This window comes from Pogona vitticeps, chromosome 3 (assembly GCF_051106095.1).
Source record: "Pogona vitticeps strain Pit_001003342236 chromosome 3, PviZW2.1, whole genome shotgun sequence".
Taxonomy (NCBI): domain Eukaryota; kingdom Metazoa; phylum Chordata; class Lepidosauria; order Squamata; family Agamidae; genus Pogona; species Pogona vitticeps.
Window position 1 is genome coordinate 172,085,613 of NC_135785.1, and position 16,579 is coordinate 172,102,191.

The 16,579-nt window shown below is 39.0% G+C and overlaps 1 protein-coding gene, 1 long non-coding RNA gene and 1 other non-coding gene across 3 annotated transcripts; all 3 read left to right on the top strand.

Moving 5' to 3' along the window:
• The first annotated feature begins 1,340 nt into the window (after positions 1 to 1,340).
• RNF149 (ring finger protein 149) lies at positions 1,341 to 11,532 on the top strand. Its single transcript, XM_020805589.3, has 7 exons — positions 1,341 to 1,971; positions 5,850 to 6,100; positions 7,765 to 7,833; positions 8,730 to 8,812; positions 9,705 to 9,801; positions 10,136 to 10,331; positions 11,210 to 11,532. The coding sequence occupies exons 1-7, from the start codon at positions 1,476 to 1,478 to the stop codon at positions 11,263 to 11,265; spliced, it is 1,248 nt and encodes a 415-aa protein (XP_020661248.3). The 5' UTR covers positions 1,341 to 1,475; the 3' UTR covers positions 11,266 to 11,532.
• A 1,085-nt stretch (positions 11,533 to 12,617) lies between these two features.
• LOC144588140 (uncharacterized) lies at positions 12,618 to 15,471 on the top strand. The gene is made up of 2 exons (XR_013543491.1): positions 12,618 to 13,224; positions 14,834 to 15,471. It is a non-coding gene; the product is annotated as an uncharacterized LOC144588140 (long non-coding RNA).
• Positions 14,019 to 14,128, top strand: LOC140706280 (small nucleolar RNA SNORD89). Its single transcript, XR_012085920.1, has one exon. It is a non-coding gene; the product is annotated as a small nucleolar RNA SNORD89 (small nucleolar RNA).
• Positions 15,472 to 16,579: the final 1,108 nt, after the last annotated feature.

Here is a 16,579-nt window from a genome sequence, read left to right on the forward strand (position 1 = left end):
CCTGTGTGACCTTGAACCAATCCATTGCTTTGTAACCCAACCTATTTTAGTAGATTTCTGTTGTGGGGATAAAATAGGAGGGAAAACTATGTATCCTGCTTTGAATTCCTTGTGGGAAATGTAAACAATCTGAGTATACCACCACGTTACAACTGCAGAACTGAAAGGAACCCTATGGATCATCGAGTCCAGCCTGTCAATAAGGCACTGGGGACCTGGAACTCCCAACCTGATACAGTACCTGCAACTTCTGAACAAATCAGACTTTTTGTAGGTAAATAAAACAAACTTTTCTTGCATGATCCTTAGACTTAAAATTTACCATCTTAATTCCTTGCATTATTTTGAAATCTCAGTTGAGAGGCTACGCTCCTGAACATATCTCTTTGGTTACTGTCGTATTTGCAGTCGTTAATATATCTTTGGTTATTGATTTATATACATATATTATAATTCAGTATTTGACCCAACTTCTGGAGGCAGTGGAAGACAGGAGGGCCTGGCGTGCTCTGGTCCATGGGGTCACGAAGAGACGGACACGACTTAATGACTAAACAAAATCATAGCAACTATTTTTCTGGCATCCAGAGAGTACAGTATTTATTAAGGCCGAGTTAATGCACTTGAGCCTGGGTCCAAAGCGGAGGTGAGGAAAAAAGTGGTCTGCACTTTGGCAGTAACAGAATTGGCACTGGTGATGAATGTCCCGCAGCAGCCAGGCACTGCCCAGCTCCATGCTGCCTGGCATAATAGGATTTTCAGTGGCTTAAGGCCAATATGTGGGATGAAATAAAAAAGGAATGCATGGCGCACCAATCCTGCCGCCATTACATCAGAAGCTGAAGAGGAAACCTTATGATCATCACGAACCTTTCGATCTGTGGGGTCAGGGTGCCGCAGAAAAATCTCTAGCTAGGCAGCATCTTGCCGCCTAGGGAAACCCCCGACAGAGCCAGGTCGAGCTTCGTGGTCTAGGGCCATCCGATGTTAATCCCTCATATACCTCAACACAACATACGAATTTCAGCTTCCCGAGGCTGCCAGACGCTACACTCCGCTTTTCTTTTCTTAAAGGACGATGCCGTCCCCAAAGGAGAGATTCCCCCCACACACACACACACCGCCTGCTTCGGCAGAAAGGAAGCCGAGCGAGGAAAGGGGGCGGCTGCTAACAAAAGCGCGACGCGCGAGTCTGGCGGCTCTGAGGCGGGAATAAGGGGGTTGGCCCAGAGGAGGCCTCGCCTTGGCCTGGGCGGGGGAGGGAAGGAGGAACGACGCCGGCAGCCCCCGCCGTTTGGTCCCATTTTCGGCCGTAGCCGTGCAGCCACCCGAGGGTTGGGGACACCACGGGGGAGAGGGGCGGGCACCCGGCCACGGCGGTTGGAGGCGCCGCTGCGGCCGTGCTGGGCACTCGTGGGCGGCCTGGCGCGCTCCTCGGCTCAGCCTAGCCAGCTTTCCTTGAGGACCCGGCAGCCATGGTCTCGGTGCGTCGGGCGCCGCTGCCGCTGCTGCTCGTGTGGGCGGCGTGGGGGGCCCCGCGGGTCTCCTGGTCGCTGGTGTGGTACACGGCGTGGGTGAGCACGGTGTACACCGAGCCCGGCACCAACCGCACCGTGTGGGGCAGCGCCGAAAGCGGCCGCTACGGGGAGAGCTCGCCGAAAGTGAACGCGCAAGGCCTCGTGGGCATCCCTCGCAGCGGCGGCAGCGCCGCCACCACCGCCCGCCCCATGGAAGGCTGCGCCCCGGACGTCGAGTACGAGGTCCCGATGCCGCTGGGCGCTTCTCGCCGCCCCTCAGGGGAGCCGTCGGGCGACGCTGCTCTGCCGCTTGCCTCCTGGATCGCCCTGGTGGCCCACGGGGGATGCTCTTTGAAGGACAAAGTGGCCAACGCGGCCAGGAAGAGGGCGACGGCCGTGGTGATCTACAACGAGCCCCGCTTCGGCAACTCCACCTTCACGGTGCCTCACCTGGGTCAGTGGCCGGCAGAGAGATTGGGGGAGGACGGGGGTGGGCAAGGGCAGCTGTAAGAAGGGACGAAAAGGACCCGAACAAGGTTGTTGTTGGTGGTGGTGGTAGTGATGGGGCTGCAGGTGATAAAAGGTAAGGGGAGGGGGAAGAGAATGATTCCTCTCTGAAATGCCGAGGGAAGCTGAGGGTTTGGTCACACCACGGGAGGTTTATTCACATCTGAATAAAAAGTTCCTTTAAACAGGGTTGCAGTGTTATAAAACGCTTAACCTGGAAAGCAACCCCATTGAAATTAGGGTGAGACTGTTCCGTGGGCTTCACATTCAAATATCTTTGAAGAGTAGAATCGGTCCCCATTTGTACTGTTTCTCTGTTGGGTTATTTTTAAGTACAGGGAGTATTCAGAAGGGATACCCTTCTCTGTACTCTGGCAGTCCATTTTAACACCATATTGAGGAATGTGTAAATCAGGGCTTGTTAACACTGATCTGGCTGTACAAGTGATGGTAGTAATGGGAGGCACTCAAAGCAGTAGAAGAGTTGTTATATCACGTCAAAAATCTATGTTTGTATGTATGTATGTATCTTGGGGTTGATTAGATGGGGTGAATATCTGGATCTCTCAAACACTTCAGCTACTACACAGTCTTATCACTAATAGAAGTTAGTCAGATGTCTCTAAGAAGTCTATAAAAAGAGCATGAAGAAAACAGTTTTTGTTTTTTTTTTTGCTGTTGCACCAAGCAGCTGTTACTTAATGAGATGCTCTCTGACTGTGGAAATTCTAGTTCCGCGTTGCCATAATGACTTCAGAAGCAGTTTTAAACCTATAAATTTCCTTGGTCTTGCTTCAAAGGCACTCAATTTGTATGTGTTGTGATGGCAAATTAACTTTGTTGGTGAGTACATGCTTTTTACTGTCAACAAACCTAAGCCATTTAATTTTCAGGGATGAACACTGCAAGTTCTATCATTATTACAGAGGGAGGAAACTCTTTTCCCATACTGTTCATAACTTTAAAAGCTGTTACCATAACATGATTACAACTGTTTAAAGAGCAGGAGACTAAATACACCTTTTGAATTATTTGAAAGGCTGAGGAGGAACATGTTTTAAGCTAAGGCGCAGAAGACCTTACTGACTGACGATTTGTGCAAACTTTAGAAAATAGGATTGGTATCGGACACAGTAATTAGACTTGTTTGGTGGTTTGATTTTCTTTAGTAGGTTTGCAACTGGTGTTGAACTGGGAAGGGCAAGGAACTGAAGCTGTTAAATAGAGGCCTGTTATGTTCTGCCTTTTCAAAAGGATGCTGCAGAATTTTATAATAGTACAGAGGGGAAAAAGATAGTTTTAGCGCATGCTAAAGTTTATTGTGTTCCTGGATAAAACACTGAATGACAACTTGTTTTGACTAAACTAGCTGTTTAGTGACATTTTCCTCATGCAAATTACTGGCTTGCAAACACTTTAGTATTTCTCAGTCTTGCAATTTGTCAAAAGTTTAGTAGCCATATCTAGACAAGAAATGGAATACAGCATTAGTTAGTACGGTATCTAATAGCTGTGTATTAGATAATAATACTCTCCTCAAACCAACTGAACGATTTTGTAGTGGAGTGACACATTTGCTGTGAAAAATAAGTATAAAACCAATTCTCTGCATTGTAGAAGAACTGAGTGCAAAATATGAAGTGTTCCAGAGAGGTTACAGTCATCCCTAGGAAAATTCAGACAACCTTATGGAGACTGGGTATGAATCATTCCAACAAGTAAATTTCAGTTTTAGAAGTGCTTTTGAAACAAGGTGAAAGCATGTAATTAGGAAGAACAATCGCATCAAGTTGGGTATGAACAGATTCTGGTTGTATAGGGAGAGTGCACATTTTGTACAGTAGGTCTGTGGTGACTTCAAGTTGCATGAAATTTACAGTGGAATAAAGGTGGATGCAAGAAAACATGCTTGGATGCTGTTACTATATGAGAATGGAGGCACTAAATGTGCTGGTTTTTCTACATCTTTTGACATAATATTTTTCTGTGGAGGAACTGTTTCAAAGGCTTTGAAATATCTCATACTAGTATGGCATGCTTATTTTGTCAGTTTTAGTTTCGTGGAATTGCCTGTTTGCACATTATCTGTCTTAACTGTTTCCCATAGCTTTTTGTGATGTGCCTCATATTTTGAAGCAAATAACACTATCACTTTAAACTGACCTTGACTTTGTCTAGTCTTTCTCCAGAAATTTTATTTCTGTTTCATTGGACAATATCATATTGCTATCCCAATTAAGGTAGACCCACTGAATCACTGTACCATTTAGCAGTTGATATAGTGGACCTGCTCCAGTTGGAAGTAGCAACAGGAAATTGACTATTGCGTTTTTTGTGTCTTGAGATTCACTAGCTTGGCTCAAATTGTCTATGTGGCCTCACTGAGGAATACTCTGAAGTCTGGAAAGTACAAAATCTGCACACATTGAGATATGATACAGAGTTTGAGATATTGGATAGTTTTTCAGTGCATCTTGGCTGAATGTATGAGTCATATAGGTGACTATTTAAAAACTGGACATAGTTGATTCTTAGCTATAATTCAGAGTCTTGCTTTCCATAAACAGAAAATATTAACTCTTTTGGTCTCATATATGCATACTACCAGAGTTTGTTTTGGACTCCTGTGTGTATTATATAAGGCTGTGAACTGTAAGATGTTATATGTAAGGAAATGAATGGCAGGAAGTGTTTTAGAGAGACTAGAGGAGAAGCTGCCTTGGAGAAGCTGTGTTTGAATCATCTGTTTCTTGTTCTCTTATAAAGAAATGTGTAGTATCATTGGATGGCAGTCTTACTGAAGTGTAAGACTTAGTGTGACATTGGCAGTAAAATGCCAAAATGTGTAGCTGAACTTCCTGACTAGATTACTAGAATTTGACTTCTTGATGTTTATGTATTTTATATTCTCAGTCATAAATAAAAACCTTCCTCCATCATAGTGACACTTATTTATTTGACTTCAAGTGCCTGCAGTTGTACATGTTCAGTGTAAAATGAACTATAATTCAAAGTGTCAGAATATTATCAAGGATGCATTTAATACAAGGCTTTCTTACTGGTTCAGTCACAGTTGGACTGTAACATAAGATAATAAGCTTTCTCCTCTTGCTTTCTTAGCATACTAATGAAAGATAAAGCTGGATCTATGTGCCTACAGATTTAAAATGTGGAGTAGTGTCACAGTAAATGATGTTGTAGGTACAGTATCGAACATCTATTCATATTCTTATTTTCAGAATGAGTCTTAAGCAGAAATGAAATTCTCATACAATACTGGAATTTATATACTGTATTTTGCATATTTTTGCTTGAATCACTAGAGGTAGCAGTCTCAGTATGCCACATAATTGGCAAGGAATGTGATCCTGAACAACTAGAGGCATTACAACAGAAGTTTACTAGATAAAAAATTCTAATGAAAAAATAACAATACATCTTATTGTTGGACAAATCTAGTGTACAGAAGTTCTTATAATCCTTAAATAGGAGATGAGCACATGAAATTATAACAAATCAATTTTTCCATCACTCAGCAACAACGAGACAGTGCCTCAGATAAGGGTGCAGAGACTATTGAATTCTAAGATCTTAAGCCTATAACATGTTTTGTATTTTCTGCATTCAATAGGTTTACATTTCTAGGAGGTACACTTGTCCTCACCTTCTACTACTTATCTTCAACTTATACACCTGAAAACAAGAGAGAGCCTATTGCAAGAACTGTTCTTGTCAGCTTAACATTATGTACAATGCAGTTGGATATTTAAGACATAAACATGTAAAAAGAGTCCACTTGATTCCTGTTTTTCTTCCCTTCAACAGGTACTGGCAATACCGTTGTAATTATGGTTGGTTATCCAAAAGGAATGGAGATCTTAGAGCCAGTGAGAAGAGGGATTCCAGTGAAAATGACTATTGGTGTTGGTAAACAACATGTGCAAGAATATATCACTGGACAGTCAGTCGTGTTTGTAGCAATAGCATTTATCACCATGATGATTATATCTTTAGCATGGCTCATATTTTTTTATATACAACGTTTCCTCTATTCTGGATCACAGTTTCGAAGACAGGTAGTTACCTGCAATTTTCTTTCTCCCTTTTTCTCCTATGAAAAATGTTTGCCTATTGATAAGCAGGTGTTAACTGAATTAAATATTGTGTAGCAGTCTTTGTATCTTCCTCTTTCATCTACCAACGCTATTTAGCCTGCATAAGTTTCTTAATAGTAATTCATGTCCTGCTCCAACTTGTTTCCAGAACTAGACATACCTGAACAGCATCAGATTAATGTTTTGAACTAGATGAGGAGCAATGGTCTTCAGATGATGAAATTAATTGATTGCTTTAGTTTTGCTTATTCATGTACTATGGAGACAAATCCAGCTTAAAATGTCCTATTTTCAGCTACCCTGTCTGGTATCCTTTTCCCACAGCTTCTTAAGTTAAACAGCACTCTTACTAAGATTTATTTGGCATATGTTTTGTGGGGGTTTCATCTCCACAAGCACAACATAACATAGTCTGGAGATTAGTACAGTTGAAAAAAAAATAGTAGCTTTCAAACAGCTGTGTCTTCAGTCTGAAAATCAAAGTTATGCTAGCCTTCCTTTTCTTTAGTGTAGAACATCTGGCAAATGTATACTGGAAAGACCTGAATTTTGTCTGGTACTTAAGACAGGAACTCATGCTCCACAGGTCCAGCAGCCATTTTTCTGATTCCAGAATACTCCATGTGTCACAGTCTCCTCAGTATATCAGAAATGACTGGAATGTCACTGCTGATGTTTAAAAATGAAGGGAAAAAAAAGAGAGAGAGAGAGAAACATTGGGTTCTGAAAAACAAATTAGATGCTAAAATAGTTTCTGTAAGGAGCCAGTGCTTTCTTTTTAGAAGAAAATCTTGGACCCTGGAGGCCTGCTTTTTCCCATTCATAACAACAAGATGATGGAAAAGATTGGGAGGAGCTATGGAGCCACAAAGATGGCCTTGGGAAGGGGCCACCCATGTTCCCTGACCACATGATGCCCACCATCAACTTAAAAGATGGCTTGTGGCTCCTTGAAAGTCTAAATAAATCCCACTGAAACTTGTAAATGTAAACCATACTTGTATTTGTAGAAATTGTTTCAATTTAAATGAATCATTTGGCTAGGAATGTAATGGTCAATTAGAAGTGTCATGTAAGGCAGTTACAGTACCTGTTTAACAAAACTGATGATGAAATGAAATGGTGTTATTCTTCACTGCTTGTAGGTTTAGTTGGTAAACTGGTTAGAAGTACACAAGTCTGGGAGCGCACTTTGCTTAACAGTGCATGGATTTCCTAGTACTCTTGTGCAAATTTGACATAGGAAAGGACTTACTGTATTCCAGATTTTGTTCCAGAAATAATATAAAGTGACAGACAACATTTTTAAAAGAGTGAGATCTGTAGCAATAGTCATAAGTGGGAATGAGCTGAACAGTACTTTCACTGTCTGTGTTTTGTAGTGGGGAGAATCCCTCTTTTTATTCAAAACAGTATCATAAAAATATTACTTTCATTATTATTTGAATATTATCTTACCCAAGTCTATACTGTGACCACTTACAGTGGTAATATTGGTACAAGACTGCTTTTGTGTTCTTCAGTAGAGAAATGCCAAACCATAGATGTTCAGTTATTTAGAATCTTGAATGCTTCCTGATAAAATGTTATCAAAAATTTGGACTAACCTGAATTGTTTTATTAAGGGCCACAGAGAAGAAACAATTAAAGCAATTGGCCAGCTGTCCCTGCATATTGTAAAGCATGAAGATAAGGTAATTTCCAGCATAATAATATCAGGTGTTAGAACAGAAAATGAAATGGGAACAGAAAATAAAACGGGCAGAACTTCTTATGCTGAGTTACATACACAGACTGCTGGGAACCAAAAGCAGTGCTACTTATTGGGCCTTTAAGGGAGCATATGAATGGAAGCATATAGCAGGCCTGTGTTGAAATGAAGGAACTTGAGAAGACATTGGGAGGGCCATATTCTTAGTAGGCATGCCCAAGGTTTGGGCACACTTGAGTTAGGTTTTCAAAACATTGATTTTCTATCTTTCATATAACAAGTACACTATCTTAATTATTTTCTAAAATGCTAATTCTGACTGAGGTAGTCTCATGTTTTGTTTGTTCCAAAATGTGGTCATGAGTCAACAACTTGTCTAACATGTTGCATAGGTATATAAGCAGAAAAATTAAGTTATTGAAATGTTCTGTCATGGGAGCTCCTTTAAGTTTATAATGCTAAAAACCTAATAGTTGGGAGTTACTTAAAAGTATGTTGCTGAAGTGATAAATGGCTACTTTGATGAAGCAGTCAGCTTTTCCCCTCTCATAGGGCTTTTGCAACCAATTAGTCTCTAAGAGAGGGCAGCAAGACTATCTGCTTTGGCAATGATGCTATTTTCTTGGCCTCCAGAGCATTTCATGAGATGCAATAAAACATTCATAGATTCCAGCAATCTCCCAGAAGGTGGTTCTACAGACATTTGTAATCTTGTATTCAGAAATTCTTGTTTAGGTATCTAACAGAGAGAACCCCACTCATTGTTTATTTTCAAACAACTGCTGGCAACAAATAGACTACCAGGATTCTGCAAACTGGAACTCACTTCTATCTTACATTATTTTTGCCAAGCTGAAATAAGACTTCTTTTTTTCCAAGGGGCTAGACATTGATGCAGAAAACTGTGCTATCTGCATTGAAAACTATAAACCAAAAGATGCAGTCCGAATCCTGCCATGCAAGTAAGCTTGTTAAAACTATTTTGTTTTGCTTCCTGTTGTCCATCCTGAGAATTATTTAATGAAGTTTATGAAAACATCCAATGTCCAGTACAGTGGTGCCTCGCATTACGACGTTAATTCGTTCCAGCAAAATTTCTGTAGAACAAAAACATCGTAATGCGAAATTAAAAAGCCCATAGAAACGCATTAAAACCCGATTAATGCATTCCTAGGGGCTTGAAACTCACCGTCCAGCGAAGATCCTCCATAGTGCGGCCATTTTCGCTGCCTGTGCAGCGAGGAATCCATCCCAGAAAAGAGCGGGGAGCCATGTTTTTTACCTGGCGGCCATTTTGAAACCGCCGATCAGCTGGCCAAAAATCATCGCTTTGCGAGAATCGGTTCCCGAAGCAGGGAACCGATTATCACAAAGCAAAATTCCCCCATAGGAAACATTGTTTTGTGATCGCAAAACCTTCAACGTAAAGCGATTTTGTCATAAAACGGAGCGCTCGTAATGCGAGGCACCACTGTATTTAGAATGGAAAATGATAGTGCCTTATGTGATTCATTCAAGTATATAAATATAGAGGCTTTGTATTTGCTTTTTATTGCACTGGTTGTAGTGAGGTACTTGTTCAGTTCTTCTAACTCTTAACTTCTACACCTAAACATACTTTGTTATAGATCTTTCATGCTTTGAGAATTCTTGGAGACAAAAAAAAGGTTTTAAATAATAAATGAGACTAAGGGAATTTTTGCTACATTGCCAAATATGTGGTTCATTTTTCTGTACTCTATCAATCTTTCAGATTTCTTTTCTCTTTAACTTGGATGGGGTCCTTTCTGCATCTATAACTCCTTGATTCTATATTCTTATACGTAATTTTAAAGGTTTTGTCTCTGTCTTTAGACATGTCTTCCACAGGCACTGCATTGACCCCTGGCTTTTGGAACACAGGACATGTCCAATGTGCAAACTAGATGTCATCAAAGCTCTAGGATATTGGGTATGTTGGGGAAAGCTGTAGTTAAATCTGTAAGGAGACTCTGGGTACATAAGCATCCTATATGGTGCTATGTAATATGTACTTCTCTGAGCATGCCAAACATACCTCTTTTTGATCTAGAGACCAAAGCTTAATGCATAATGCATGTTTTGCCAAGAAAAGGTCCCAGGTGTAGTGAATGTAAAAAAAGCTAGGTGATAATTTATATCATTTGGATTAGACTTTTTTCTTGGTAAATCAGTTTTATAACATCTCTTCAGTCCTGCTTCCCAATATGTATCTCAGTGTTAATGGCTTTCTTTTGTGGTTTCTTTCCTTTTTTAAAACTCTAAAGGGGGAAACGAAAGAGGTACCTGATGTTGTAGTGTCTGAATCAGTAAGTGGTAGTATATCAGCTGAGAGCTGGACTATTGCTATACAAGAAGAGAACAGAAATGAAACAAGTGACTTATCAGGATCTTCTGCTAATGAATCTGCATTAAATAGTAACAGTTTAAAAGAAGATGCAGGTGAAACAACAGCTTTACTTGGTATGTAGCCTTGCAGAATGTTTTTCTATAAATTTAAACTTTGGGAACAGATTAAAATTTTGAAAATCTTGACTCAGTGATGGATACTGTTGGAATTTTGTTTTTATCACTCTAACCTAAATACCTGGGCCAATCAAATTATCTTCCGTGTGATCCCTGTCACTGTTTTGTGCATCAAACATGGATCATCTGAATTTCTTTTAACTTACTAAACGTATCTGTGATGTGATTACTTCTGGAATCTCTCTCCTCAAGGAGATGAATGTATGGCTAGTATCTAGTAGTGTTGTTCTGCTAGTACAAATACTGTTTCCCTCACAGATAATCGAGTTTTGAACTTGGGCAACAAGAAAATTAATGTAGGTTCTGGCTGGGCAGCCAGGTGGTAGTATATCAAGAGGGCAAAATGTGCTACTCTGTGAAATAGAGGGAAAACCCACAGAACCCTGCTAGCACACAGTTTTCCTCTATCGACATCAGGCTTTGACCTTAGGCTGTTCCTCCAAAATGAACAGTTATAAATATGGTACTAAAGAAATGTCACTAAATGACTTTTAGAAGGATAAAAACCTCAAACTGAACTGGGTGGCAGAAAGAATGTGAGGAGCAAGTAACTATATTTTTCTAGGAAATGTGCATATAAAGTGGGGTAGCCTTTTGTACCAGAAAGCTAAATGTCTTGGGAGCTGAGAATTCATTTTCTTTTAGAGAGTTTTTTGGGCTGTCCTTCATAGTGGTTATAGGTAAAATGGGAATACTTCTCGGGCAAGTTTTGCTTCAGAGTTCCTGGTTACTTGCTGAAATGTATATACAGTACATGTCACTTGTAATTCCTGTGTAGTGCAGAAATGTAACAAGTTCTATATTTATTTTTCTAGAAAAAGAGGACAGAAACATTCTACATGAAGAATACCTGCCTGGTGGAAATACATAATGAATGTTCGATAGAACTGAATAGAGAGCTAAATGTTTATTTTATTTTTATTTAAATGTTACAGACTTTTTTCTGCCTGGAAGTACATATTACTGTTCTAATTAATGTTTGAAAAGGGCTGATAATTGAGAATTTTGTATCCTAGTTTTCTATCCTTTTGTATCCTTTATAAAATACAGTAAGCCTCTTGTGTTTCTTGTCAGTGGGTGGCAAGAGATCAGGAAAACAATAGCTACAGGTGCAATAAAAACCTAGTGTATGTTTTAATTTTTTCTGGCACATGTGGCTATTTTGCTTTTTTCCCCCCAAGGGTTTTTCCTTTGCAGTTTCTTTAACAAGAAACAACTCCTTTTTTGTTAGTTAGTATGGATGGAAACTCAAGTGAAGGAAAGGAATCTTCAGAAAAGGAATTCTCCTTGGAAAGAGTGTTGTTAAAAGTGGGAGGCTTCAAAAATCAGAGGTTAACAAATACATGTGGGTTTTATGTTTAATATAGCATGGGCTTTTTTATTTATAACAGTGTATTGATTATAAAGAATATATATATATATATATATATATATATATATATATATATATATATATATATATATATATATATATATATATATATATATATATATATATATATATATATATATATATATATATATATATATATATATATATATATATATATGAGAGAAACATCAGAAAATTCCAGTTCTGAAGCTTTTGTCACATATTTGCTGAAGAAAACAAATAGCTCTTAACACACCTATTTTCTTATATCTATAACTTACGCTGTGCTATATAACTGTTTCATGGTTGATGTTAGCAGGCAAAAATTAATCCCGAGGGCACTATTAAAGAGCATAGTACAGCTATGAAAAACTGCAGTTGAGTGTATTGTGCGTGGAGCATAGCTTGTCTTGAAAATTCTTAAAGCAGTTTTCCATATTGTTGCTCCAGATGCTTCTTCTCGAGTATCACTCTGTCCTAATGGTGAACCACTTCTAAGTACTGTATAGCTAGAAAACCCTGGCAGGGTCACAATAAGTTGGAATCTACTTGATGGCAGTATTGTTGTCATTATTAATTTGATACAAGGGCGATTGGACAGTTAAAGTTCTTTACCGTTTCTTCTGTTCCACAAAGCATAATTAGATTTTTCCCCTCCAATAGAACTTACATAGGATATTCATTAGCTCATTATTGTGCCTTTATAGAGCAGCTAAAAATTACTAAACTTGAAGGGAATTATAGTAAATAGATAACTCTTCATTTGTTCATTTTGTCTCTTCAGGTAATCCATACAAAAGACTAAAAGAAAGCAATTCCTTAAAAAAATTTTTTTGTTCTCTTAAATGTGAGGTAACTTCTAGGATTCTGATACTGTTATAATTGAATGTATAGGCGTTTTGTTTCCATGTTGGTATTGAAATGTACCCTGTTTCCCCGAAAATAAGACCTAACCTGAAAATAAGCCCTAGTATGATTTTTCAGGATGCTCGTAATATAAGCTCTACCCCAAAAATAAGCCCTAGTTAAGTGAAACCCCACCCTCCACCATTGTGCAGCATTGTGCAGCAAGCAGAAGATATGACTATAAAATAAAACATCCCCTGAAAATAAGCCCTAATGAGTTTTTTGGAGCAAAAATTAATATAATACTGTATAATATTATTTTCGGGGAAACACGGTACTTATGATTAGGCACTCAGTAAAGTACTTACTAGAATGCCTTATGTGATCAACCACTTAAGCTGGAGAAGTATTTATTATTGCTCCAAGACAGGGGGCTCTCCCTGTCTGAAACATTGGGTAATTTGGTTATGAGAAATAGCAGGAAGGTATTCGCTTCTGAAAAATGCCTCCTTCAGCTGCATGTCACACCTTAACTTGGACAGGGCCTGTATCTCAACAGCCAGCACTTAATGAAATGGACAGTGTCATGATTACTACGTGTGTCTTCCAAAGGTATCTGTCTGAATACTTAAATAATTAATTCCCCTGTATCTTCTGCAAAAAGTAGAGTTCAGTTGTTTTTATAATAATAGAATGGCTTGCTGTCAAGGGCTAACAGAATGCCATTCCTCTGAAAGACTCCAGGCTTTAACTGAAATTTGCAGGGCAACATTTGGTAAAAGCAGCACAGTTAGTGTCAATTTTTTCTCCTTGTTTTAAGAGTTGATTTTGTTAGGTACCCTATATCTAATACATTTTGGCCTCAATTTTAAAAGATCTTGGAAAACTATAAATAAACATGAGCTAGAACTTGATAATCAGATGTTTTTTACAGCAACTTGATGTTAAGTCCATAGGTAGCAGCTAGGTAAATAATGTGTTCTACCTGTCCTCTGAACATGACACATTTAAAAGTGTTTTTTTTTTTAAATGAACAACTCTGACATAACTGATATATAAACAGATGTGTTATAATGGGAAATATGTGGTGAAAGCTGTTTTTAAAAGCCTGACATGCAAGGGATTCCAAGGGAAGTACAGTAAGACTTCAGAACTCTGTACTGTGCAGCATCTGTTTCGTGTCCCTCGACCCCAGTTCTGCAAGCCATCTTACTCTGTATCTAGATGCATTGGGAAGAATATACATCATGTAAATAGAATAAATTATGCAAAATAAATAAATTTATATTGACTTTTCAGAATTCAGATTTTTAAAAATTTGCATTCCACCCAGAGTTTTTGCTCTTAGGGTTATTTAAAGTGTTTCTCAAAGGACTTGCTAATTCAGTCTATATAAACTGTGTGTTGCTAAGGAATGATGACACGAAAGGCCGAATTGCAGTGTCTGTTTACAGTTTTCTCTCTATAAAGGCACGATGACAAAATTCCTGAAGCGACTTTTTTGTCTGACCTTGGCAACATCCTTCAGATAAGCTAGTGAAGTTATGCCTCAGTTTTCTTCAGTGCATTGCATAATTATGATTGAGATTGTGCCTTCTTGACAGTCTGGACTCAATGATATCATAGAATCTTTTCCAGCTGTGCAGTTGTTTATTATTATTATTATTATTATTATTATTATTATTATTATTATTATTATTATTATTATTATTATTACATACCAGCAATTTATACGCACTTGCCTTATGGATGGTTTGAGTGTCTCAACTATGCAAACTAGGATCAGATCATGGTGTGGGGATCTTTTGTAGGCAAATTTACAGAAGATCCAGCCTTTGTGGTCTTTAGCAAAGCTGTCCAGTCACAGAACACCCATAGAAAAAGTGACCAGTAAAACGTTTCTGAGTGTAAAACGATCACCATATGTTATAATTGACCTGACAGCATGTAATTGCCGCCCAGAGTAGACCATTCATCTAGATGGGCGGGGTATAAATCTAATAAAATAAGTAAAAATAAAAATAATAATTATTACTATACAGGAAAACAAACCCACCTATTTTTCTGTAACTGGATGCGGAGGGCCATCTATATGTGACTGATACTTAGGATCTTAGTCTATCCCTGGAGAAGTTAGTGGATCAAGCAACTGATTAACAAAATTAATTATCTGTATTGACTCCATTATGTGGTATGTAATTTGTTTCCTTTCCTCATCCAGATATTCTGCAAATTTCTGAGATTGTGGATGCATACTTGACTGCTCTGAAGGATATGTTGTTCGTGAATTAAGTCAGAGTGACAATCACAGATACTCCAGAATGAATTGTCCAGACATTATCCTTTATAAGAAGAAAAATCAACTTGCTTTCTTAAGGATAAAGGTGCATTTCCATGGGCCAGCTTTCAAGTAAAACATGCGAAAACAATCATAATTTTTTAAAAATTCAGTACTCAGTCTGCTAAAAATAAGAATTGAACTTGTTCCACTTTGTTCATTTTCTGAAGATGGTTGACTGCAATGCGCCTGGAATAAATTAAATACAAGTTTCTGAAATGTGACCATCACTTTCTCTTGATGGGTAGGATGGATGGGCCTGAAATACTAATGTTGTAAGTTCTAATAAACTGAACACCGAGCACACTTTTAGATGCATCTGTTATCTATAAATGTTGGTTTTAGGGCTCTCAACTTTGGTTTGGATTTTGAGGTAGTGTGTTCAGTTACTACCTCAAAATTGTTACACAACTGTTTTACTGTTTAAACATACTTTTGAATGAAGCTAATTATTTTTATGCGTTGAGTGGCTGAAATCCAGTAGGCATAAATTTACATCACAAAGATGACATAATCACCCAGCAATGTTACTATTTTATTTTAATTTAAAACTTCCCCCCTCCCCCAAGTTCATGACCATCCCAGGAAAGCCTTTGGGAGCTTTGTTTTAGGTGCATGTGGAGCATTTTATATAGGACAATTGCTGCCAGCGGTGCTGACCAGGTAGTGGAACTACCAGCTGCAATTTTTCTGGCATGAAGGGCTCCCCCCACAATCCAGATGCTCTCAAAGTCTTCTAAGGAGTGGATAGGAATTTCTGTATTAAACTGAAACCTCACCAGATGATGACATCATTACTGCACAGTATAAAGTTATGCAACAGGATTTCAGCCAACATATCAGAATATTCATAGGCATCCTTCAGTCTTGAGAGACTATGGTAGCGTGCTCCACACGGAGGACTTGGAACAGCGTATAGTGTTTTGATGCTGCACGCGAAGCTGGAGTATCCTCTCCAGAGCACGAAGCCTGGATAAAATAATATGGAGGACAGGCTGTTACCCAACAAGCAAATCCCCCCTCTCCACGTCACTGAGATAGTCCACTGGAAAGGCAAGAGCCAATACAACTGGTTTCAGCAACGTCACAGGTGTTGTCAGAATGACACGAACTGCCTCCAGGACTCTGGTTCTGGATTTTGCCTTGAGGTTCACTCCTGAAGCCTTTTCCATCAGTGGATATAGCTGCAAGGCAGTGGAGGTTTGAAATCAGAGTTTTCCTTCTCTTAGATGGGCTGCCTTCCAGGGCTGAACAGGTCCCACCTACCCGGCCTGTTCCCTCATGGCATGGAGGATGATGGCGGCGCCTCAGTGGGGGTTTGAAATCAGAGTTTTCCTTCTCTTAGATGGGCTGCCTTCAGAAGGAACGCTTTGAAAAAGGTTACTTTGTCCCAAATACTCATTTGCTGTAGTGTGTTGCTGTGCTGTGTGTTCATGATAACTTTTACTATAGTTTGAAATCATGAAAGGTACTATAAATTATTTCATAAAAGTAGGTCTTTTATATGTTAAAGCTTTAGCTTGAATGAGAATAATTATGGTAGGAGTAAGTGTGCCCCCTTTAGGCTTGCATATCAAGCTTTTCTTCAAGTCAGTGTAGACTGAATTTTCATAACCAGTAACACTAATT

Excerpts from the sequence above, each read along its gene's own strand:
- RNF149 (XM_020805589.3), top strand. The coding sequence starts at position 1,476 with ATGGTCTCGGTGCGTCGGGCGCCGCTGCCGCTGCTGCTCGTGTGGGCG. Across the intron at positions 6,101-7,764 it reads GATCACAGTTTCGAAGACAG|GGCCACAGAGAAGAAACAAT; the intron begins GTAGTTACCTGC and ends TGTTTTATTAAG. Across the intron at positions 7,834-8,729 it reads TTGTAAAGCATGAAGATAAG|GGGCTAGACATTGATGCAGA; the intron begins GTAATTTCCAGC and ends TTTTTTTCCAAG.